The 25,696-nt window shown below is 39.3% G+C and overlaps 2 protein-coding genes across 2 annotated transcripts in view; both read left to right on the plus strand.

The window, feature by feature from the left end:
- The window catches only part of RAD54B (RAD54 homolog B), a 63,372-nt gene that overhangs the window by 16,121 nt on the left and 21,555 nt on the right, over positions 1 to 25,696 (plus strand). Inside the window, exon 4 of the mRNA XM_058025832.1 lies at positions 23,170 to 23,370. Coding sequence (XP_057881815.1) covers positions 23,170 to 23,370 — 201 coding nt within the window. The remainder of the gene's footprint in view (positions 1 to 23,169; positions 23,371 to 25,696) is intronic.
- FSBP (fibrinogen silencer binding protein) lies at positions 1,257 to 8,513 on the plus strand. The gene is made up of 2 exons (XM_058025844.1): positions 1,257 to 2,125; positions 6,374 to 8,513. The coding sequence occupies exons 1-2, from the start codon at positions 1,755 to 1,757 to the stop codon at positions 6,897 to 6,899; spliced, it is 897 nt and encodes a 298-aa protein (XP_057881827.1). The 5' UTR covers positions 1,257 to 1,754; the 3' UTR covers positions 6,900 to 8,513.

The raw sequence follows: 25,696 nt of genomic DNA on the forward strand, positions 1-25,696 counted from the left end.
CCACCAGCTTTATATTGTTAATATTAGTAAAGTGCAAAGGGAGGGGAAATAGGAAAGGATTAGGTGTTTATAAGTAATGGTTTTCATACAGTGCTTCTAACCACAAGAGTATTTTGTTTCTCAAATTTAAATGTAATAGGCTTCACACTATAAAATGCTTTATTTAATCTTGGCTTGAAAGCAATGCCAGCGAAGTGGACTGGTCACAATTTTGTTAGGTGGTACTGACAAGCCAAGTCTTAGAAATGGTTCCAAAAGTACTTGTTATTCTAAATGCTAATTGATTTTTAGCAGTTAAAAGTCTCCCTTTGTTTAGTGTGAATTTCTTGTTTTGAATGCGGCTTGTGTCTGCTTTGGGATTTTTCCCCTTAGAGCAAACAAGTTTATACCTAGATCTTTATAGCCTTAGGATATTTCAAGCTATAATTATTTCTCTTTCCTTCCCCCTGCTTCTAGGCTCCCTTGTTTTCAAGGCTGGACATGTTAAGCTTAGGAAGCTGTTGCCACTATCTCAAGTGGTGTTTGTTTCCACCCTCCGGACGCTTTCAGTGGAGTACGTCATTTTTTCAAACTTAGTTTTTGCTTTTTGTACTTAAGGACACCTTTCCTTCTATCTACTACATTTTCTCTTTTTCCAATTTGTTGCTTTAGTTTAGACCACAGAAATTTAAAGCCTTGCATGCGTTTTTATGTGAGGGCTTGCTTTAAGGTGATACGTTGTTGAGCAAACATTAGGAATGGAGGCACATCTTGTTAATAAAAATCAGATTTTTTTTTATCTTGAAAAAACGCCTGGATAAATATAATAAAAGTCAGTTGTTTGCTGGTGGATATTATGAAAATCCCAGTATCCACACGCTGTAACGCACTCGGTAATCTGTCACGGCCGCGGGCAGCCCCAGCCCTTGCGGGGCCGGCTTGCAGCCCCGGCCGCGGGCGGAAGCCGGGGTTCGCCCGGGAGCCGCCTCAGGGCCGGCGCGGCGGCGCTCGGGGCCCGCTCGCACCGAGGCGTTCGCGCCGCTCCTCCGGCGCCGGAGCTCGGCCGGGGAGCGCAGCGGGCTCTTTAAGAAGCCCCCGTGCCGGTGGCTGTCGCCGGCTGCCAAGTGCGGGAGAAGCCGAGCTTTGCGGCGAAGCCCGAGCGTAACCAGCCGGCTGGGGGAGATGCCGCCCCGCAGTGACTGACAGCAGGACCAGCTCTATGCAAATGGCGCCGGGGGCTCTGCCGGGGCTCTCTCTCTCCACACGCGCCGCCGCCTCTCGCCTCCCGCTCCCCGTAACGCGCCCTGCCTCGCACAAAGCAATTGTTGCTTTTTGGGGGGGGACGTCGTTACACGTAAAATCATCTTCAGCACGGTTTCAGTTTGAGATTGTGAGAGGGAGCTGGGAGATGTGTCAGAGCTTGTTACTCCAGCTAAATTAGGTAATTTTTAGCTGGGTAATGTGCTAATCTTTAAACCTTTATGTTTTTAAATCCTGCATATGTCTGGTCTCTTCATACAAAAGTGTATTTTGCTTGTTTCTTCTCGCCTTCTTCAGTCTGAAGCCTTATGTAGGTCAGGCTTGGCTTAAGCAGATTTCCTGAACCTGCGTCAGCTTAAGCTGAAGGAATTTTAATAAACCCTCCCTTGTAGGCGTGGGCCTAAATGAGACTAGCCTAGTTAAGCCTGATCTTTTTCTGTTTGTGAAAAAGAGCTGAGCAGAGCTAGGGACTGCATGGTGGCTCCAGGAACGGCTTCCTTAATTCAAAGATAACAATGGTTGGGAAGGCCAGATCTTCTAATTTTACCTTATCTGAAAAGCTCGATTTGCTAAAACTCGTGAAGCCGTATGTTAAAATTCTCGAGGAACATACCAATAAGCATTCTGTAATAGTGGAAAAAAACAAATGCTGGGATATTATAGCTGATAACTACAATGCCATCGGAGTAGATCGCCCTCCTCGTACTGCACAGGGCCTGCGCACGCTGTACAAGAGGCTCAAAGAATATGCCAAACAGGAGCTATTGCAGCAAAAGGAGACTCACTCAGATTGTAAAAGCAGCATTTCCGAGCCAACCAAGAAAGTTGTGGAAATGATTCCACAGATTTCCAATGTGTGTTTAAGAGACAGGAGCGGTGTTCAAAGGTGAGACAATTCTTTTTATTTTGTTACTGAATGAAAATTATGGCGCCTCCTATCTACTTGGTAATGCTTTTGCTTGTGCTCAGGCTCCTAAAGGAAGTGTTTATCAGGGAAAATTCCCAATTGGGAAACAATGACAAAAATAATACTGCTGTTGTTTTATGAGAAGCTTTATGTTGACTTAGTATTGCATTCATTTTTTTCAGCTCTTTCAAAGCTTGTTTCAGAGTCTTTGTCATACTCTGGAAAGTGAGGGTTAAGAGAGAATCAAAGGGAAATAGTAGCTCCAACCTCTACCCCTCCCCTACCTTTTAATAGGCAGATTATTCAAACACTGGCAAAGTGATGGCTATTCTCCTCCATTTAAGGTAATACTGCAGTCGTTTTGCAACATATGAAACTGTTACCAGTTTATATAGGATTTTTAATAAAGTTAGTTCACAGAGCCAAGAAATCTTATTCACCTTTTTTCTCTCATTTACTTTGGTGTTTGCATGTTATGTTTTAGCTAATCCCGAACCTTTAAAGAAAAAAAAAATTGATTCTCCACACTGCAGTGCCTTTGTGAGTGCAAATGTTTTTTTTAAATTATACTTTTCTTGTACTGACGATGGTTCCCTGAAGCTGGAGCAAAGCTAATTGCAGTCTAAACTCCGAGCAGTTCTGTGTCATATGTGAGGTAGTTTAAATACAGAGAGAAACTGAGAGGTACAGCACTAGAAGTTTTCTCTTTTTTTTTTTGCAAGGTTTCTTTTTTTTACTGCTCAGTAAAGTGAGACACACTGTCTAGATTTGAGCCAGACATAATACAGGCAGGCACTGTGCAGGCTTTCTCCCACAGCTGGCTAATGCCCCTCATATCTGACTTGCAACACTCTGCTGGTTCTGTATTGGTCCTTGAGGGATCAAAAAATGCCTGGGTCGGATTTTGGTTCCTCCAGATACAAAAACTAAGCTAGGGAGTGGGGGAGGGAAGTCAAATAACTCCCCAGCAACCCTGAGAAAGCTCTGATTTTTCTTATTTTCCCAAGCAGATTAATGGGAAGCGAACTTTCCGTATTTTAATCAGATATACTGATAGTGAGTGCAGCAGCGTAACGCTCTAAGAAAAGCTGGCATGCGCACACTCGCTGAATTGGATTCATGGTGCCACTGGTTGAGCTGAATGGTAACAATTGTCTAAATCCCAACATGCCAGATGCTCTAAAAATATTCTGTTGTGGGTCCTTTGCGTAAAGAAGTCTAAAGCAACTGGACTGTGCTGCTGCTCCTGATGAATGCCCCTGGAGGAACCATTCCAAAGAATTCTCTGGAACAAAATGAGGCTTTTAATTGCTCTAATAAAGGTTGCAGTGTCTTGACTACCAACTTTTGTAAGGAGGGGGAAAAAACCATAGTGTGAGAACTTTAGTTTGTAGATCAGCTTATAAAAAGCACTGACGCTGTTAGTGAATGATTGAGCTAATGATCTCCATAGTTTGTCTCCTGTAATTTAAACAATTTTTGCAGTTTTTTATGGGTCCTGGAACACTGACTTGATTACTGCTTACCCAAAATGGTTGTTCCTAGGAACAGCCACTACACTGTGGGTTGAAGGAAAAGAACATAATTTACAAGATTATTTTTTTCCCTGCCCAAATACATAATTATTTGATAGTTCTCTGAGTTGCATTTTATTCTAATTTTATAAACCCAGTGTTGGATTTTAACTCACCAGGATATGACTTAGGTTTTGGAGGAGGGAAATATGACTTATAAGGAGCCCAAATTCTTAATCGCACCTTTAAGGAATTTCTAGCTTGCTGTGATTAAATGAAACCTGGTGAATCATGGGTGCCTGCAGGCTTATAAACACCATGCCCCAATTGTGGTAACTGTTGTTTGTCTTTCTTTCAGTCAAGTTGTCAGAAACAACATTAGTAACCACCATACAGGCAGCTCTTTTGTTTCTCAATTCCTTCTTTCTCTCTTTGCTGTCTAATTGTTTTGCACTTAAGAGGCTGACTAAGGGGAAAAAAAAAAACAAGCCTCATCAGAGTTACCTGAAGATCTGGTAATTTTTCTAGTTCTCTGTGGATTACACTATTAAGAGCTATTTTTCCACTGTTTAGAGGCTTTAGTCTATGCTACACAAAATCTCACCTTTCTTTCTTCTATTTAACCTCTCTTACTTTCTCTTTTTGCTCTCTCTACATTTCCTTTTGTCAGAATGACCTGCTTCTCCTGCTGGTTGTTTCCACTTTTCTCAGGCTAGAAGCTGGCCAGGAGCCAGCAAATAAGAGGGAGAGAAGCTTTATTAGAAGCTGTGGTTGTGAAAAGGGGGAAAACTCAGAATTACACTCAGCACCGGGGAAAACAAGTGAAAATTTGTGTGCAGGATAATGCTTCCTATGCTGAGAGAACTAAAACAATGTGAGAAAGAAGCATGTAGGAAAAAGTGAAGCTTTGTGGCATGAGGTAGAAGGGAGTAAGGTGATATAATTGATTCTCTATAGGCAGCTCAGGTAACAGTCAATAGAATGAAGCTTATCTTGGTTTTTTTTCAGGGGATTAATGAAAGGTCAGTTTTCAATACCTGCTTCAGATGGACAGTACTTTTAAAAGAATTTTAAGATTAAATAGTTTGTGTGGTTGACAGGCTTTATTTTTGGAAAATATATTGCTCTGACCCTCATGGGCCTTTTTGCAAATAAGCATTGAGAAACTTTCATGCTTTTATTGTAGAAAATGCATTTTCATGTTAATGGATGGCAGGCTAGGTCAGGGTCCTTCAGAAAATGCAACTATGATTGCTTATTTCTTTTAAACCCAGAGTTTTGAAGACCATGGGAGAACCAGAAGTTAGGATCATGCTACCTTTTCATTAAGGAGGAAGTGCATTTATGTGAGAACAGGATGTCTAAATTACATTTCTTCTTTGCTTCTGGGAATTTGAACCTACATCTCTTACTAACCAGGATGGTGTTTCAATAATCAGATAGTTTCTCAGTGTATGGCTTGTAGGGCTCTGAAGGCATTTTAAGCTGTAGAGAAACACCATGGCTCACCCTCAGATTTAAGATGGCAACTCAAGTCCTCCAGGACTGGGGAGCATCTGTGAACATTACGTTCATCATGGATCCACTTGCTGCCTTTGACTGCTAGCAGCAGTTTTTGGAGGGTTCAGAAATGTTTTTAGTCTGCAAGCACCAGGTACAGCCTCTGTTTTAGACAGTCCTGGCCATGAGAGTGTGCTGACTTGGCTGTCAATCCCAAGTTAATATATTCGTGTTCCCATGTAACTCTACACTGCCATCCCAGTCATGCTGCAAATATTCTTTGTAGATCTGTACAGTAATAGATCAAGAAGCTGATCTGGCTTAAAAAAGCATTACCTGAATAAAGGAGTGATGTGCAGAAGTGTAGGGTTTCAAACACAACTGATGGTAGACAAGTGTCAGGAACAGCTTGAGCCATTATTATCATCAAAGCCAAGGCAATGCCAAATCATGATTTGAGATGCTGCTGACTCAGGGATTTACACAAAGACAGATGAGTCAAGTGGGTGTTGTTCTTTAAAAAAGAAATGCACAGGACTATAGCCTGTTCTTAATGGAAACATTTCTGTGTCTTGAACCTTCAGAAGAAATATTAAGATGGACGATTCAAAGAGAAGGAGCAAGGATTAGCTTGGTTCCCAAATCTACTGGCAAGGGTTGTCCTTTAGGCTCTGGTTTCTTTTCCCAAGGCTCTTTGTGTAATTTTATTTAGTGATTATTTTATGTTGAAAAAAACCCCTAAATACTTGGGTGCATGAATCAGAAACAGAGCACATTAAAACAGGGGGAGACAAATAAATTTGGAAGATGGGAATGTTTCTGCCATAGTTCACTCCATCTAAATTAATGTCCTTTTAAAATCACCTTTTACATTATATAAACATTTTCCTCTCTTACTTGCATGACTTGGTGCTGCTTTTTTTTTAAATATAGTTTTATGTGTCATTAATAGCCCTTCTTGCTTCTTCAGTGTCAGAGGGGCCTACCAGATGAGGTCTCTATTTTCTGTACTGCCTTTAGAGCAATAAAATCTGAGTAAGACAGGGCTGTGTCTGTGTGGTAGAAAGAGGGGCACAAGTGGTGTTCAGGTAATGGAATAGAGTCCTGGGCAAAGATAGCAGAGTAGTATTCAAATGAAGCTTTGGTTACTTACAGCTATGCCTTTTAAAATAGTTTTTAATGGATTATTTAAATATGATTTTGTGTGTTCTAGTGCTAGTATCGATAAAGAAACAATTGCTGGTACCAGTTCACCACAGGCAATGTTGGATCACCATCCTGCAACAGTCATGATGGACTTGCAGTCAGAAGAGGATGTCAAACCTCCTCCTTCTCTGATCATAGACTCCCAGCAAAATGAGAACTTAGAACAAGAGGAGGAACACCAGCTGGTGCATATTATGGAGAGGTCTCCTTCAACATCAGTGTCTTCAGTCGATATGAGAGTGATGATGTCTCCTTCCCCTGTTCCGAGAAGAGATGAGTTTTTTAGGCTTGAGGTTGGAGAACGCTTTAGACCAATGTGTGGTTATGACCCACAGATGTTGCAAATGCTGAAAGAGGAGCATCAAATAATATTAGAAAACCAAAGAAAAATTGGTCTTTATGTCCAAGAAAAAAGGGATGGTTTGAAAAGAAAGCAGCAACTGGAAGAAGAACTGTTGCGAACAAAAATCAAAGTAGAGAAGCTGAAGGCAATACGACTACGCCGTGATCTGCCAGAATACAACAATATCTAAATATTTTATTACTTCTGTCATATTCTTTGAAATACTTAATAATAAATGCAAAATTGTTTCTTATGTTAATATGGATGAATCAAAATCTGGGCTTGAGATATGAAAGCATATGTTGTTTAAGTACCTTAGAAAAATACCTCGTGTGGGTTTGAATGCACCAACCCTTCTGGTCTAAAGTATAGTCAAATCCATGTTTAAGTGTTTAGATTGATAAAAATCCAAACTTTAAAAACATTTCCACTTATCTCTAGAGTTTTGATGAGCTAATGGAAATTTAATTCAGTTCTTGTTAAAAATTTTAGTCATATACATTGTTTTTTCAAATAATCATTTAATATCTTAATGAAGGTGCAGGTAAATAAATGCATATAAGAAGGAGAAATAAGAGGCCATGTTTAAATGTTTTATTCTTTTCAAGTTGGTAAATCTTATGACAGTAGCGACGTTTTGCTGATATAACAGCTTGGAAAACAAAATTACTGGATTGTTATATTTTTTTAATGTTCAGTAGACATTTGAATAAATGTACATCTTTTTAAAAGTTGATACTTTTTAATTGTTTCCAGTGGAGAAGTGTTTCCATAGGATGTTATCAAAAGAGAGACAGTGAATGCAACACTTGGTTTTTAAAACTGCATGCATGTGTAATTTGTGTGTACAGTTACCATGATTGTGTATTCAGTTATAGTAATTATACTGGTGATCAACCATATAAATATCTACTTTGCTCATTTGCATGCATAATTACTGCAGTGCATGTGCAACCAAGACAGTTGCAGGTGCCTTTGATCAATATCACTATGACTATAAGCTACTGAAATAAAATAGTTTCTGTATGTAAGTAACATGTGACTTGAAATCAACAGCAGATTGTGTTATTCTGGGTCCCTTTTATAGATCCTGTTGTTCCCATCTTTCGATTAGTTTCAAATAAAAAGCCCCAAATGAAAACAAAATTGATTCTTCTGTCTGTCCTGGTAGCAGCTGTTTCCTCTGTAGTTATGATCAACTTTAATAACTGGAAGAAAAATACATGAAAAATATCAGTCCCAGATGATTAAGTTCTTCATAATTCTTAGTCTCCTGCCTCTTGTGAATGTATCCACAGCTGCCTTAGACCTCTGGCTCCTTATTCCCTGTAACAATGCTTTCCCCTTCCTCTAACCTTTATAGCAAGAAAAGGAAATGAAGGACAGTATCAAGGAAAAAGACAGAACAAAGGAAATATAATTCCTCTGGTGCCTCCTATCTCAGAGGCCCCCAACAACAGAATGAAAAAAAGCAATAGGAAGCAGACTATTTCTTCCTTGCTCCTGTCATCACTGTTTTCCCAAATTGCTTTCTTTCTCCACTCCCACAAACCTCTGCATGCAAGCATGGGGCAGTGGTCTGCATTAGCAGACTCTCAGTGAGGCAAGCCTCACACCTTGTTGGTCTTCTGAGTAAATCAGACACCACAGGGGTAGGTACTTAGTAAAAACTGAAGACTGGAAGCATGTAAGCATAGCTGAGGAGCTAATGGAGCTTAAAGAATTGTAGTTAAATTTTGTGACATAATAATCTTGACTGTCATTGCCCAGGATAAATTTAACAAGTTTCAGGTAGGAAAAGTAAAGGGAAGCAAGTCTTTTATTTACAAACTGAGGAAAACAGGTGTTGACAATCTGGAGTTCCTCAAAACTTTTTCAGTTGTTTTCTTGAGAAGAGAGTACTGTAAGTGTTCTGGGAATTTTTGTGTGTACTGAAAATGATGATGCTTGGATAAGTGGCCTTTGTTCCAGTACAGTCCTTGGCTTTCTGCTGTGTTTCTTAGTTCAAGGACATTGATCTGTTTTTGTGTAGCTGGAAACGCTTCAAGGAGATACTCACTTCTCTGAGTTTACAAGAATCAAAATGCTGGCTTTACTAAATAAATATAGATTTTATTTGTTCTGCTTCTCAGAAATGGGAAACAGTACTAAATTATCTGCCCTTGTCTTGTAATATGGAAGTGTCTGATCTTATCCTTTCAGTTGAAAATCAGAATTCTGGTTTCTAGTGGCAAGGAATTAATTTCTAGTTTCTTTTCTTATATATTATGCAAATGACCAAGTTTTTAAGAGTTCATAAAATAATTCCCATACAGCTTATTGTCTTGCAATGGTTTTGAATTCTAGGTACTCTTAACACTGGCCATCAAAATGTTCTGGAGACTTTAGGGTGTTTTCTTCTGATGCTATATGAAGAAGTGACTTCCAGGGCTTCTACTAGCACGGTATTTTTATTTCAAGGACTAGAACTAGAGGAGTTTTCAGTCTTGGAAAGCTTATAGTCTTTTCTCAACTGGCAGGCAAAGTAGTTGCAAAAATAGGACCCTGCACAGAGCAAAGTCTCCCTTGTGTTCTTGATGTTGGAAGGGGAAGGATGCAAATGAGTGAAGAAATAAAATGCACTGTCCCCTTATAGTTGGTGTTCTTCCATGTTTCATTGTTCTGACTTTGTGTCACTGGTTAGTGGAAGACTTTTGTTCTTTTCTGCAAGGAGCACCTCTAGTTCAGAGTCCTCATGTTTCTCATTTGCTGTGTTCTCAGTTTTGTTTCTTTTGACTTTTGGGGAGCTTGGGAAAGGGGGAGACATCTCTTGAGTACCCGCGGAGCTCGCTCCTTCATTTACTAGTGAGATGATTATTTCCTTTCACTAGAGAAATGTTTCCTCCTTCAGTGCCATTATATTGCCCTCTCAGTTCAGTGTGGTGCTGACTAGATCTTCCACCTCTCTGTGCTGGTGGATTTGCATTTCTTTCCCACTCCACATCTGCTTTGCAGTATCAGGTTGTCTTTCTGAGTCAGACTTCTCACTTCTCCGTGCCTGTTCCTGGTTTTTTTCCCCATGTATTCCTAATGTTGGGTACATGCACCACAGCTGTGGCTGGTCCTTCTGGACCATGAAGTGCTATGAATTTTTACTGTTCCAGCAAATGATACTGTGCTAGCATGTGTGAAAGGGGTGGAAGAAAGCCCTTCCCTCCTTCACCCTCATTCTTATCCTCTTACTCCCTCTGCTACATCTGGCGGTGCCATTCCCTGTCTGCATGTTTATAATGTACAGAGTACAAGCAGAGTAATTTTAGGCAAGGACAAATTTCTACCATATGTTCATGTCCTTCTACTAATATAACTGCAACAAACAGGCTGTAGGAGTAACTTAATTCCCAACATCTAATGGATTTATGTTTAGGATTAGAATAAAAATTGTACCCATGATAACTTTGTGATAATTGTGATAGCATCTTGTGTCATTTCATCTATCCAAGTAACTGGTTAGCAATCAGTCTATCATTTCCTTGCTGCTACCTAATTATCTTGCTGGTTTTGTTCCTGCTTCCCCCTGTAAGCTTTTGATTCCTGTGGAATGCTTGCCTAATTCTTATGAGGTAAAAATGGTAAGAGAGAACACTCCAAGACTGCAAGAGATTGCTTGTAGCTAATTGCAATTGTCATACCCCTGTTTTCTAATATTTTCTACTTAACTAGCTTAAATTTATTTCTTTCATTCATACTTCTACACATTTCCTGACTTAGGATCCCCCCCCCCCCTCAATTAAAACTTGAGCTTGCATACTGTCTTCTTTGGGCAAACTTGTGCTCACTGGATTTCCAATAGTCAAAGCCATTAACTTCCTTGCAATTAGATGATAGTTGTTTCTGAGTGGGAGGAAGAAACAAGAAATTGTGCTACCCAGGCTGCCTGGCAAAGGTGTCTTTTAAAATTTCCTGTGTCTTTTTTAAAAGGGCTCTAAGATGCTCCCATGTCAATTTCAACTTCACTAAAAAAGTAAAACAGTTACTCAGGAAGATGATAAAGTGTTGTTTTCCTAAGATGTTGATTACTTTTCCATTTTGCTTATGAAAATTAAAAGAGGCCTCTAAAAAGAACACTTTCAGCATTAAAATGCATTAAATATAGCTTCTCAGTGTGTATACCTAACAAGGAAGGCCATTATTCTGTTTTCAATGTCCAGGTCTTAAATAATTTGAGAAATCTTACTGACCGTGTCTTAAAGTAAAAAAAAAAAAAAAAAAGTGCTGTTTACAGTAGTTAAAATAATGTCTGTTAGCTGTCTGTGTAATACAGGACTAAATTTCAATCATTCTGTGACCTCTGTTTCTGTGTTTTATCTCTTGCTAAAACCAAAAGTGTTTGCCTTGGTGTCAACCTGTGTGTAGTGATGCTTCCTCTTGAGTGGCATCCAGTTTGTCTGGGTAAAGTTTTTCTACAGCTAAAGATGCAGTTTCCCGAAGTTCCATTGAATGCTAGCTAACAAAATATGGATTCTTCCTTGTAAAACCTACAGTTGTTCAGTGGTAAAATAGATAGTTGAAAACCTTGCTTTTGATTAGTGTGTGTGGGGAGGTGGATGAGGGTCAGAGAACCCAAGGAGAGCTCAGCCATCTATAGGCACTGGCATTCCCCACTGCCCCTGCCTTTCTTCCATGCTATGGGATTTTCACTCTGTTTTATCCCAGTGATTGCACAGAATGACTTGTTGATGCATCCAAATATCTCTTCAGTATAACACCTTGTTTGACTCTGTATTACTCACACAAGAAGAATATAATATAATTTTAATTGAATACTTAATCAGCAGTTACTCCACATAAATGATGATTTCTATTTGCTCTTTAACAGAATTGCAGACTTGGAAAATGCTGCTGATTTTTTTTGTGTTTTACACATGCAATTATATAGTTTTTGAAAAGGAGTCATTGTTTCCTGGCCATTCCCTTTTGGCTCTTGATTTTCATTTATAGTTAGGTACAATAACTAGCATAATTTGACATAAATATAATGGAAAAACAATTCCACTGGCTGACATTGCCCCTCCAGATTTGGTTGACTTCAGAGCCCAGTGTGGTTAGGGCTGTCATTTTGTTTACAGTATTCTGTGTTGCCATTTGCTTGCTTTGTGTGTTGGTGAAAGAGTCTTGTCTCTATTGCTAATACTTTCTCAAAATATGTACATTTTCAAAGCTTGGAACTTTCTACATGCTTGAAATAAGTAAACCAGCTTATAAATGACTGATTTTTTTTACTATTTTTTAGCTTTCATTTAGCAGAAGCACTTGGACAAAGTGTTTATCTAGTTTGGGGATGGGGAGAAGGGATGTTGGACTGCCTGTGGTTAGTTGCTACAATATTGTTTGTCCTGCATTGCATCACATAACAACTTGCAGTAGTGTCAAGTTGTAGTTTTTGTTAATCACTGCATATGTCATGTGAAAGAAGTAATTCATCACAACTCAGCAGCAGTTTGCAGATACATTTTCCATAGGCCACTTGTTGATGCTATAAAGAACACCATTTTGTAAAGTCAAAGCTTTTATTTGAGGCACCTAACAGAGATACAGGATTAAAACCAGTATGTTATATTGCTATTGCTGTGTTCTCCGTTCTAATATGGCATTTGTTTCAGGCTGCACTGTAAGCCAGCCCCAGACAAAACTGAATTGTAAGCTCTGCAGGTTTCACCAAGTAATGTCTGCACTGCTTTGCACTGTGAGGAGGCTTTGGCAGAAGGTTGTACATGACAAGATGACCTTAGTAGCATTAACTGGCAGTTTGGCCAAGCTACTTTGTGCTGTTACCTCCTCTCAGGCTAGAGTCTGTGTGTTCTATATATGTGTTTGTTGATGACTCATCTTTTTCCTGTGAAGCAAATTGCAGGGAGAATACTCTGCTTAGCATATATTGAATTTTTCTCATCTTTCCTTTGTAGTGTTCCAGTTTCCCTGTGCTTTTGAAAAAGTACTTGAAACTTGGCATCAAGCTGGTCTTTGGGCATTCATATAAAACCTCACTCAAGTTTGTCTTAAGTTGTAAGTCATTAACAAACGCAGAAGGTGGTCATTTTCAGAACAAGTTTTTTACACTTTGGATGTTGTGCATAACAGCTGATTCTTAGGAGTCAGGCCTGTCTAGCCTGAGCACATTGCACTCTTGAGAGTGGATCAGGGAGTTCTCAGCTCTGAACACCTTGAGTGAAAGCAAGAAAATGTGTCTGTAGTTCTGCCAATAACGGGACAGACAGCCTCAGTGGAGGAGCCATTTGTTTAGGTCCAGAGGGTTGCAGATGACAACAAGGATCTCAAGCACATGCGCCCTTCTTTTGGGGCAGTAAAGATTTCAGAGCTGTTGGGCTGTCCAGCTGGATGGATAATGGCCCCAGCTCTTTTGCAAAAAGATCAGCAGTAGCCTGGAAAATACAGAATGTAGTTCTGTGATTCAGAGTGCTGCATAGTGTGTGTGCAGAAAAGGCTGGACTAAGTTCATTTAGGGAATTTAGCCTTTGCTGTTAGTTATAATTATTTCTGCTAGATAAAATATATTCCTTTCAGAATAGTTTTTGTTATGTAACTATATGTGCTAATTTGCTGTACTTGAGTTTTGAAAATACACAATTCCTAAGTGAACTTCTGAGATGGCACTGAAGATGTTTTTCAGTAGGGCAGAACTTAAATCTACTCAGAAAGTTTCAGATACTTTAGCTCTGAAGATCTAGTGGGCATCTCTAAAGCTTGTTTTCAAAGGAAACAGAGATAAATTTAATCTTTTTCTAAATCTCATGCTTCTCTCATGAGCGTGCCCATGCACTTACGTTCGTAGGCACTCATTTACCCAGTGAGATACACGTGGGGCAGCTGGTAAGAGGAGCTGCAGGTGCTGCAGAGGCTTTCCAGTGACACCAAGGGTCAAAGCAGTCCTTTGGGAACAGCAAGGAGAGCTGGGCTGCTGATGGAAAGCTGCCACATCTCCATGTCTTCTGGCGTTTCCTTATATAAGTGGTCAGCTCAGGACCAAAAATAGGCAGGGTTGACATAAAGTGGGGTCTGTTATAGGCATCACGAATTTAGGGCTTCCTGCATGGAATCATCTTATTAATTGCATTGGAATTTCAATGCAGTTTAAATTGTATTCAGTTTTCTTACATCTAGAGCCAACAAAGGCAGTACAGTAAACACCTTGTATCTCCACAGTGATGAATTTCTTCTGTTCCCTCCTTCATTTTCCTGGTTCTATTTTTCTTTCCTAGTAAGAATTACAACTAAAGCTCTAGGTTTTTGTGATTGGGCCATAAATATTACTTTTCTGCTTGGACTACTGAATGGATTACATTTATGTAAATCGAAGTTATGTAACTTGATTTGGAAAGATTACTTTTTCCCTTTCCAAATATTTCGTCAGCTACTCTGCAAGTAATCATTGCTGCATAACACATGAAAGTTCTAAAAAATATGACTCATCCTTTGTGTGCCTCTTCACAGGGTAATGTCATAAATTTTAAGCAGTTCTGTTTAAATAATTTAGGACAGGAATATGTTGTGTTTCATGCTTGTGACAGTGGGCATAAGTTTTATTGATTATTTGTATTTGAAGGACTCTACTACAATCCAGGAAAATCAAAGATGGCCATTAACAAACACAAACAGGACATTAAAAGTGTTTTACTTCCAGCATGTGCTAAAACAGATGTTAATATGCAGGATATGTAATCTTAATAAATCCTTTTCTGCCTGCTTGCTTTTTGTTACTGATCTGTCTTTGCATTTCAGAAACAGAGATTTTGTACAGTACAGAAATAGTTTTCTAATAGTTTTCTTAAAAAAAATGACAGAAGTAATAAGAAATGCTTAAGAGAATGCCAAACCACATATTTTCAAAGTACCACATATGGGTTTAGCTGAATACCTTCCATTTACATTTAAACACAAAAGGATGAGCACTTACATCTCTGCAAACTGCTTCCAAAAATGACTGCTTTTTGAGAAGGCTACAATTAGCTTGTGATTGTGTAATAGTCTATTAACTATTTTTTAATAATGTGGGGGTTTTGGTAATTTAAATATTTGGAATATTTTCATATCACATTTACACTCTAAATTATTGCAATAACATTCAATATTTACAGAATCCAAGAATAAAGTTTGCTTTTGGGTCTCACTTCTGCATTTATTTTTTGAAGTAAAAACCCCTTTACTTGACAAATTAATCAAAACAACTTTCAGTGTGGATGGCAACATTAAAAAGTACAGTAAACAGTCGATTTGGATGGCATTTGACTGGTTCCAATGTTTTACTGAGCTGATCTGGCTCACTGCACCGAATGATGCCTGCAGCCTTTCAGAATTCTCAATGATGCTGCTTTTTTCCTTTGATAATAGGACTTGCACATCTATTTCTGTAGACCTGACAGAAGCTTTCAGCTTAGTTCATTAAATTTTTACAGTGAAAGCTGGAGTCAGTTGGATTTTTAGACAGCTGAGAGGTTTAGGAAGAATAGTTTTCTGCCATGGAGCTGTAATTTTGAAAGTATGTGCTCTCCATCCTCCCTCCTCTACAGCTGATACCCTTAAGAGGTAAATGTTTCATTAAATGGCGATGAGAGGATTGTTCCTACAGGTTTGAATTAAGCACATCTGGCAGCTCTGTTATTGTATATAGAAGGGTCCTGTTTGAAAATAAAGGTTACTACTCAAGTGTTCAAAAACTCACAAATAACACAACCTGAACCCAGTTTTCACATTCTGTTGGCTATCACCATTAGGTACATGATTAAGGATTGTATTTCTGTGGGCTTCCTTGCCAGTTCACAGAATGGACTGTGTCAACTCAGTGAGTCACTATTCCGTATTTTCTTTCCACCTCTTTGTTCAGTTATAGAGCTACGCCTTGTTCTCAGCACATTTTTCAAACTATTTTGAATTATTTAGCTAATTTTTTTTTCCTCTGGTGCTCATTGTGATAGTATCTGAGTGCCTACGAGATGTAATTGCGTTTCACAACATCCTCGTGAGACGAAAAGTTGATGCAACCTCCACTTTCTAGGAGATAAAGTGCGAGTTGAGGCAGAGAGAAAAACACCAAAAGGCTCTACTTTTATGGATGGTGCAGACTGAATCATGGAGGGCTGCATTGTCCCAGTGCTTTAGGATACTGTACAGTTAATCTTCCCCAACCACAACTTCCAGTTACACCCATGAGTGTTCACTATTAACACAAATGAGACTGAATCACAAGTCAGGCGCTCAGACAAATATTTGTTGCTGAAAGTTGGGGTTAAATGACTTTCTTTACATCACAGAGAAACTCCAGAAGGCATTCAAGCAAAGTCCAGTCCTTTAAGATATTATTCAGCTTATCTAACCACAAGATTTGACTATCTGTCCTTGCAGCCTTGTCCATCCCACACCTTTTGCAATTTACAATAAAGCAGTGCAGGGATGGCAGAGACAGCAGCAGCCTTTTGTCCTACCACTGTTCCTGCCTTTCCAGCAGTTCAGTTCTCTGCACTGGATGAACAAGAGGTCCCATGGCAGTGTAGTGCAACATGCTTTCTCTGAAGACTTTATCATGGATATTTATGCACAGTGGGGCAGATCAGACCACTGGAACACCTTATTTTTGACATCTTCAAACTTTGCTTGACTTCAGAGCCTTACAACTATTCACTTGATGAAGATGGGTCATAGGAGTCGTGGGCAGATGGGTGGCATAGTTTCTTACCATAAGGTTGTTAATCTTTTGGGTTTTGGAGCAAATTAACATTTCTAAAAAGATTATTCCATATAATTTGGTATTTTCATCTATGTAAGACAGGGTTGAGAACCTTATCTTTCCCCTTTAAAGTAATAAATTACTGCAGTAAAACGTCACTGAATTCAGTGCACACCATTTATATCAAGGCATGCAGTGGTTTGCCCAGTGAGTTTTTCCCAAGTTTGATGACAGCAAAGAAATTGAAAGACGGATAATTTTTTGTGTTGAAGAGCAGAAGGTACTGAGGGGACTTCGGGGAAAGTGATATGATGATTGAAGCTCTAGCTCCTGCTTGCTTTGCCTCTGTGGACTTGTCCACTAAAAGATATTTGTCTGATTCTGGGTCTTCTGCTGGTCCTAAAGTCAGAATTGATTTGGGTTTGTCTTGCAGGGAATGATCTGTGAAATGGATCTGGTTCAGGAGCTTAATTACCTCCATCTCTTGCATTGCATCTAAACTTTCCATTGCAGCCTTGTTCCTATTCCCAGTCCCAAAGGAGCAGCTACCAAACCTGAGTCTGCCCTGTTTACCAGGATGTTGTGTTAATGTGAGTGCCCTTCATGTCTTTGTGCAGTCAGTGCCCTCCTGTGCCCAACTGCTTGCCATTTTTTATGTGACAATACCGTGTTGTCTTTAGTTGGTTTCTTCTGTTGTCATTTTCCACTTCTGTTTTCCCTGTCCTTGCCTAATCAGCTCCTGTTCTCATTCTTTCCTCCCAAGTTGTCCTGTGATTTCCCTCAGTGTTTTCCAGCTGTGCATGTTCCTAGTGAATCTTGCATTTTGAGGGTCAGAGATGAGATGCACTAAGTTTGTTTTTTTTTTGCACCACGTCCTACTCAGAAAATTCTCTGTCTGGTCCTTGACTCTTATACTGGACCCCAACCCAGTCTGCCTGAGTGGTTCTCCCTAACCATCTTCCTAACATATCCTGTTGTTTTCTTACTCTTTTACTCCCTGTCTGGTTCCTAGCCTTTCCCTGCATGCTCTGCTTCCAGCTTAGACTTCAAGTCTTTTACCCAGTTGCCAATTTTCCACTGGTTCAACCTCAGCCTTCCTTTCCAGCAATAGTCTTTCTTGTTTTCAGGCTTCATCTCCAAAATTGCTTTTCCTTGTAGCTGGTCCGTGTCCCTTCTGCCATCCTTACTTGTTTGGTGTCAGGAGGGGGGAAGGTGTTCTGAAGGAGAGGGCCATGGAAAAATTCTCTGCTGGAATTGTGGAAGAAACTCAGCTTTGGTCTGAGCAGTGAAAGCTGTGACTACAGAGAAACCTGTTCTCAGCCTCAGTTAGAGCATGTCCAGTGTGTAATCCTCAAGAAATTAAGCTGTAGATACTGTGCAAACTGCATTTATTTCTAAGATATTTTAGCTTTCAGGAATGGAAAAAGTTTTAGCTTAGCAAAAAAGAAAAAGTGTTATCTCCTCCACAGATTTTTAGATTCTTTACCAAAGCATTGAGTTAGTAGAGCTTCTAAAAGAAATAAGAGTTCATTGTGGCTAAGACTGGATTAATCTGTGATTTTTTTTCTTATTAACAGTGATTTTTCTTTCACTGCCAGTTTTTATGAACATTGTGCATGTGTGTGAATATGTGTGCTTAAGCTGAGACAGCTAGCATGGAAGATGTAGTATGGACTCATGGAGGCCTGGCAAAGTTATTAGCTATGAAGACCTGGCAAAGTTATTACCTTTGTAAAATAAAATCTGTTAAAGGAAATCCCCATAGTATTGCATGGTCAGGAATCTAGAGGCTAGTTTGATTGGCATTTCAGATTGTTAAGAGACTTTGAAACAGAAGTTTAAAAATATTAAATTTTTTTATCATTTGCATTTTTCTTTAAAAATAATTTTGGATTTAGAACAATTATGTGTTTTCCAAAGAAAATATTCCTGCTTGAAGAATCAGTCTTCAGGTGAATTTGTTATCTATGCTCATGCATGAGAAATGCATTACAAATGCATTTTGTCTTGGAAAGAGGTACAAAGCACTGGCTTGTAATCAAATTACTCTGAAATGTAATCCCAACTGTCATTGACTCCTGTAGGTTTAGGGCAAGCCAGCTTGACTCTTACTGTTTGCACTCCTCCTGAGGTCTCACAGAAGTGCCATGGGAAGAGTTATTACATTTTTTTTCCCATCTTGGAGGCACACTGATATACGTTTACATGCTAGCATAGTATTAAGTTTATTATTAGACTGAAATAGCTTTGCAAGTGAAAGATAATGCTATCTGACTCATATTTCTTTAAATATGCCTGGGATATCTTCGGAGTGTGTGACATATAGATCTTCCATAGGCAACTAGACATTTAACTGCTGTGTAAATGTCTGTTCTCAAAATGTTACAAATTAATTAAGGAACTTTTCGATTGCTTCCTCAGCTCAGGAGAAGGAGATGGTGCAGGCTCCATGGAGCAGACTGATGGCACCTGAGCAGAGTCACTGCCGAGGCTACAGCAGAGCACTGGCATTGAGTTTGGGTTGTGGTTCATTCAAAGCCTCAGTCTCCTTTTACTGCTGTTCAGATTTTTTTATTTGCCTCCCTCTACTTAATTATTCTTTAGTGCTACAGAGTGCAACTTGAATCAAAATTGTCTTCTCTAAGCTGTAATTTTTGCATTGTGCCAGTACTTTTGATTGAGAAGATTCAGAGCAGTTGAGGGAAAACTCACCTGTTGTTTCATATGTGCTTATGTCATGGAAGTTCAGGTGTGAAGGTGATGGGTAACACAGGAACCATGGTTTGAAAATCACCCCAACCTAACAGTAGCTGCTACAAGAAAGATGGGCAACCTCCCAGCCTCCTTGGTCCAAGCTGCACATACCCCTTCCCTGTATTGGCTGTAGTGATGGGATTCATTGGCCTGGCTTTCCTGCAGCTGGTGGATGAGAAGCAGAGCAGGAGAGGGAAGGAAAGGTGAGCTCATGGGCTTTGGCAGCAGGCTGCACTTGGATGGGTTAAGGCATCCATGAAACCACACCCAGGCCAAGGTGCCAGTGCTGGGCTCACTGGAGCGTGTCCCTCTGGAGTGTGCCCCTCTGGAGTGCTCACTGGAGTGTGCCTCACTGGAGTGTGCCTCACTGGAGTGTGCCCCTCTGCAGTGCCTCACTGGAGTGTGCCTCACTGGAGTGTGCCTCACTGGCGTGCTCACTGGAGTGCGCCTCACTGGAGTGCGCCTCACTGGAGTGCTCACTGGAGTGCTCACTGGAGTGCTCACTGGAGTGCTCACTGGAGTGTGCCTCACTGGAGTGCTCACTGGAGTGTGCCCTCTGGAGTGTGCCTCACTGGAGTGTGCCTCACTGGAGTGCTCACTGGAGTGCTCCCCTCGCTCCTCAGGGCAAGGCGTGCGCTTACGGTGCTGAGCCACAGTGCCTGGAAATGGACGCTGGGGTTACCCTGGGGACTTTCACAGTGCAGCTGCTTCCTTGCTGCTTTGGGAGTAGCCTAATGCACTTAATCGATGCATTTTCTCTAAATCCTGCTCATCAGAAACTGGTTAAACTGGTTTGCCATTGGAATGCTCCCCATCCCCTCTCCTGGATCCCGTCCCGATTTCTGTAAATCATCACCTTCCTGAGGCTGCTGAAACTTTTCCTCATATCAGCGAGGCTATGGTTTATATCTTGAAACCTAAGCCCTTGTTTTCTCAACCACAGAGAGAAAGCTTTATTTGTGGGAGCTTTTCAAAGCCTTGTTAGCCAAGTTCCCAAGCCCTTCCTTTGGGAGGAAAGCCTCTTGCTGCTGTTTCTTCATGGTTAAACGAACCTCGCTGCCAGGCTGGGCTTTTGGCTGCTTGGGAGAGAAATGAGGGGCCATGATTTCCTGATGTTTCTCATACCACAGGGTATGCATGGTTGCTGTTACTTATTAGTTTCACTCCAAACTCATTAACAGCAGAGCCCAGAAGGTACAATTGCAGTTTGTCTTCCAGGGTCTCAGCAAATCCAGTTTTATTTCAGATACTGTCTATGGTTTCAGAGCAGTAAGGGGTTTCTGTTGAATCCACTGCTCACTGTACCCCTATATCAAACACTAACTTAGTTCCTGTGCATAACATACCATTCTCATTTCAATTCCTGAAAAGCTCATGACACTGTAGTTACTGAATTTGAATATTCTGCTATTGCACTGTAATAATCTTTAAAGTTAAATAGGTGTGAAGCTGAATACAAACAAAACTGATAAGATAAAAAGAATGTTGAATGCATGTACCTAATCAGCATTGCTGATGAAAAGGTTTAGGTTTTCTATGCAAGGAAATTATGTGAAAGATAATTTTGAGAGGATGTAATTACTTTTACATAGAAATGTTAATAAAAAAACACGACCTTACATTTTTATCTGAAAATATACTGTAGTTATTGGCAAAAGAAAGATAATTTATGTAGCATAGAAACAAATTGTTATTGAATATTTCTGTAAACAGAAGTTATGGTAATTCAGAAGACAAATTGAGGGAAGAAATCTGAACATTGCAGAAGCTATAATTTTTCATTTTCCCCATAGAAACATGGTAGTATTGCATGGAATATTGGTGCCCAGTTTGCTTCTTACTGGGGACAGGATGCTTTGGAAATCTTCAGCAAAAGTCACTATAACAAAAGGCTGTTAATTTCCAACTTTGTTTCTAAATTATTTGTTTTCTAATTATTTTAAATGAAGCAGGGATAAGAAAAGTTTGAACACTTGTTATTGATTTGAAAGTTAAGTTGCTGGTAATTAAGATAATACCATCCAGGATGCCCTGAGTAAAAGAGCAATGACCATAACACAGATATCAGGGGTCACCAAACTCATGTGGGAGGTCAGTGAAGGAGACAAAGAGGTGGTCATTTGTTTATGGATTGCCATCCTTCAAGAAAGAAGAAGAAAATCCTGCAGTGAAATCTCCAGTTCTTGCAGTAATAGTTTAAAATCTTAATATAAGGAAAGTCGTTGTTGAATAAACGAAGATAATAATTTTGAAAAACAAAAAGAAAACCATCTTGCATTTATCTGTTGAATCAATTTACAATTAGAAGCTCAATATAGAATAAAATTAATCTTTTGCAAGGTACAGGTTTCCTCTCTTCCCCCCTCTCTCTTTCACTTCTCTAAATCTTACCACTTGTGATTACTGAAGATCCAATAGAGCCTTTTAACTCTTTTACAGAGCTGCAAGGATTTTTTGTTACTGTTTGGTTCATTTACCATGATTCATCTACAAAGAATCCTCTACATTTCAAAAAGGGTTACTGTATTCCATATTCTTATCCTTCTGTGAAATGCCAGTGTTCAGTAGCTGCTCTGCTATTCCTTGGAGATGGGGACACATCTGCTGCATGAAACTACAGATGTTGGCTAATGCACTGAAGGAACATCTACGTATGGAAAATCCTGTCTGCTGTGGGCATTGTGTCAGCATAGAGTTCTGTACAGACAATACAACTTCTGGGGTGTTTTGGAAAAAATGTTCAACTAGATAAATACAGCATTTTTCACTTAGATAATACCTTTTTAGTAAACACCAGTCTGAAAAATTGAACTCATTTTAGATGTGTAACTTAGGACTATTTTGCAGTTTTAGGAATATTGATGTAGAAGTGGTAAAGCTGCTTCTTTGTTGGACTGTTACTGTGAGCAAGAATTTCCTCTTGCTGCTTCTCCTTTAAATGCCAGCACACTTGCAAATTTTGGAAAAGTTAGTCTGTGGCATAAGCGCTTTTTTGTAACAGATTTGTATAGTGTTGAATCCCAGATGGAATCAAAGGAGCAAACCTATTTAAGATTTTAACCAGCATGCAAGGGTATTTTAATGAAAATTAGTCTGATTCTCCTTTTGAAGCTGTGCATGTGCTGAAAAGGAATGCTGCAGATATTCCTTTAGGTAATGCTGGTGACTTCTCTACCATTACTTGTCTCAGATTGCTAACTCTTGAAAGTATGTGTTTATTCTAAATCAATGTTATAATCAACTGCTGTCTGTTCTGTTATCATTTATTAACCTTATTAACCTAAATATTGCTTATTAATATTGACATCCATGGCACTTCTAACTGGGTAACTGCTGACAAATATAAATCAATCTAAGCCTAGTTACAGTGTTTGAGTTGGTGCATACTCAAGAGATGGTCTGCTTCAAGATTTGCACAATTAGTTATTTTTGAAGGGTGCAAGGAAAGAAGTTAAAATTACATTTTGTGTTATTACAGTTATGGTTATTCTGCTACTTTGTACAGATGACTTCAACTCCAGATCTGGTTCCTGGACTCCTTTGTTCCCTTTTCTGAGTTCTGTCTTCCTGTGCTTGCTTTCAGAACATTGCCCAGCACCATCTCACGAGGACCCTGTTTTCATTTTTCCTGTGGTCATTTCCCTTTTGCTTTTTTTTCAGCCTTTCCTTTTATTCTTTTTCCATTCTTAACATTTTGTATATATGTCAAATTAGGAGGTCACTAACTAATGCAACAAGTAATCTTATTTCCCTGGAAGTACATACTTTCTGAAACAATGTAATATTGTTTTGGTTTTTTTTTTCAGGATTGGTCCTTGTGTGGTGTTCTGTCTCAATCCAAATTTACGATAAGGACAGGAAATATACCACTTTGTTTATATAAGACGACATTTATAGATTGGTCTTGATTTTTTTGAAATGCAAAAGATGGTACACTTTATTGGGAGAACCTGAGATATTCTTTGTTATTTTATTTCCCTTTTAGATGCACTCTATTTGCCAACATCAGGGACTGCAAAGGAAGAAGCAGCTCAGGAAGCACCTGACTGCCTTGTGAAATATTTCAGTGTCGTGTGGTGTAAGGCATCAAAGAAAAAGCACAAGAAGTGGGAAGGCGATGCTATTCTTATTACAAAAGGAAAGTCAGTAATATTGAAAGATATGGAAGGCAAAGACATTGGCAGAGGTACTGTAGAATTGCATGCTTGCTCAAAGGAACACCTGGCAGAAAATCACTGTGCTTTGAATTAACAGAGACCCACCTCTTTAGATATTTCAGTTCTTCATACTAATGGTGACCACAGGATGAAAAAACAGTGGAGATTGTGGGTTTGCTTTTGATTTGTCTTTTTTTTCTCAGAGTGGGGGGGAAGACTGCAAGACAGCTTGATATTTATTACATATAAGGCAGATGCATGGGGGAGGCTGGAGCAGGCTGAATAACATAATTCACAGAAACACCAAATGCTAGTCCAAAGAGAGAATCTGGAAATCAATGGCTGTACTAATTCAGCAGCGATGCTAAATGAGGGATGAGTAGTTGGTTTTGGTTGCTCACGTAATACAGAAGTGAAGGAGTTAAAATTTAGGGAAAAATACAGGTAATTTTCTTGTAGATATCTTGGTCAGCAGTAAGGCAATCAGAAATTTCAGAAGTTGGATCTTTACTTTTCAGCCTGTCAAACAGCTAAAAATATTATGTTTGTTGGAAAGACAGGCAAACAGCAAAATTTTCCTGCCCAGCCAAAGTCAACTGTGTAGCAATTTTTAGTCTTGTAGTTTTAGCAGCAGCTGCTGTTGTAAGACATAGTTTGGGTTGATATCAGAGTTAAAAATAAGACTTGCAAACCATAGGCTGCCATCAACTTGGAGCAGTAATTTTTTACTGAAAGCAAAGCAAGAATTAACTTTGCTAATGGAGCCAAAGATATTCTGTAAGGGAGTAGGATTGGACAATGTTTTTGCTAAGCATAATTCGATTTATTTTAGGTCAGAGATGGCTTCTCTGCTCTTTTGTTACAGCCATGACATTGTGATCTCATGACATTGTGAGCCTTGTTAGGACCAGGCAGTTTTGATTTGCAAATCAGTCTGTGACTTAGAAGTTAATTTGAATTTATTTATAGCAAAGCAATATATGTACAGACTTGCTTGTTTTTGAAAAAGGCAGAGTGAAAGAGAGTAATGCCTGGAATGCATCAGCCACCACCCTGTTGTCCTTCTGTTTTTTCAAGTCCTGTCTTCTTGAATTAGCAGCAAACACAATAGAAAAATGAACATTGTGATTTTCTCTTAAAACTTCACTTAAAAAAAGCTTAAAAGTTTTTTTACCATGTTTGATGGTGTCAGAGAGCACAATACCAATGTCATTAGTGCTAACTTGCCCATTCAGAATTGCTTTCAATTCATATTGATTCTAAGAAGATAATAAATGGACCAATTTAAGCAGTGAGAGTGTTAAATTTCTGCAATTATTTAACTCACTGAGTGAGAAGGAAAGGTCCAGCAGTGGTGCTTGCCTCCAAAATTGTATGTAATACTGGGAATTTTATAGTGTGCATGAGCCCTTGGGATTATTATTTTTAAATGGGAAGAAAAAGGCAAAGGAAGAATTTTTCTTTTTTTCCTTAGGCTTACCAGGGCAGGATCAAGGATGGCACAAGGGAACCTAAAATCAGCACAGCTTATAGCTCATTTTTGAGGCAGCAGAACATCTTACTGTTCTCCTCTGCAATGTCCTAATTCCTTAATAATGCACTGCAAAGAATTTAGGACGTGCTCTCTTGTAAATTGCAGTATGTTACAGAAACGGTTATTTCTGGCAGCTGCATAAACAGTTGAGCTTTGTAGTTTTGCTTTTTGCCTTCTCAGTTTCCATCTACCCTTAAAGCCCATCCAGTAGTAGAATTAGATTCTTCTGACCAGAACCTGCACAGGGATACACCTGTATTCAGTGTGTTCAGCCTGAAGCTATGTAGAGGTAATAACAGAAAACAAAATTGCAGAGCAAAAAGGATCATAAATGCCCTCCCTAAGCATCCTATTTAGGAAGACACATGCATTCTTTTGTGTTCAGGCATCTTCAGCTCTTTCCTGAAAGCAAGTGTTCCTTCAAGAGCCAAACAAGGCTTTCTGAATACTTCCAGAGGAGAGGAGGAAAAGTATCTCCCTTTCCCTTTTGGCCAGACTGTTTTTCAGCACGTGCTTAGACTCTTAGACTGTGAAACACCTTGGTAATTTTTTCCTCTTAAAGGAATTCAGATGCAGAGCTTTACCTTCTAATCTTTCACATTCCTAGAAGTGGCAGACCCAAGCTTTGCAAAGAGTTTCCAGGGGTCTTTATACTTTATATATGGTGTTTGTTGGATAAAATGTGCCTTGGGAGGCCTTGCTTCTTTCTTCACAGCTGAGTGATTTAACTGCTGGTCTACACAATCTTACCTTTTTTTTTGTCTGAGTTTTTTTTTTTTGTGAGTTTGGTTTTTTTTTTGGTTGGTTTTTTTTTTTTTTTT

This window comes from Melospiza georgiana, chromosome 1 (genome assembly GCF_028018845.1).
Source record: "Melospiza georgiana isolate bMelGeo1 chromosome 1, bMelGeo1.pri, whole genome shotgun sequence".
Lineage (NCBI taxonomy): Eukaryota > Metazoa > Chordata > Aves > Passeriformes > Passerellidae > Melospiza > Melospiza georgiana.

Bases quoted from the DNA above. Each gene is read 5' to 3' on its own strand.
- FSBP (XM_058025844.1), top strand. From the start codon at position 1,755: ATGGTTGGGAAGGCCAGATCTTCTAATTTTACCTTATCTGAAAAGCTC. The intron at 2,126-6,373 runs GTGAGACAATTC...TGTGTGTTCTAG, and splicing joins GACAGGAGCGGTGTTCAAAG to TGCTAGTATCGATAAAGAAA.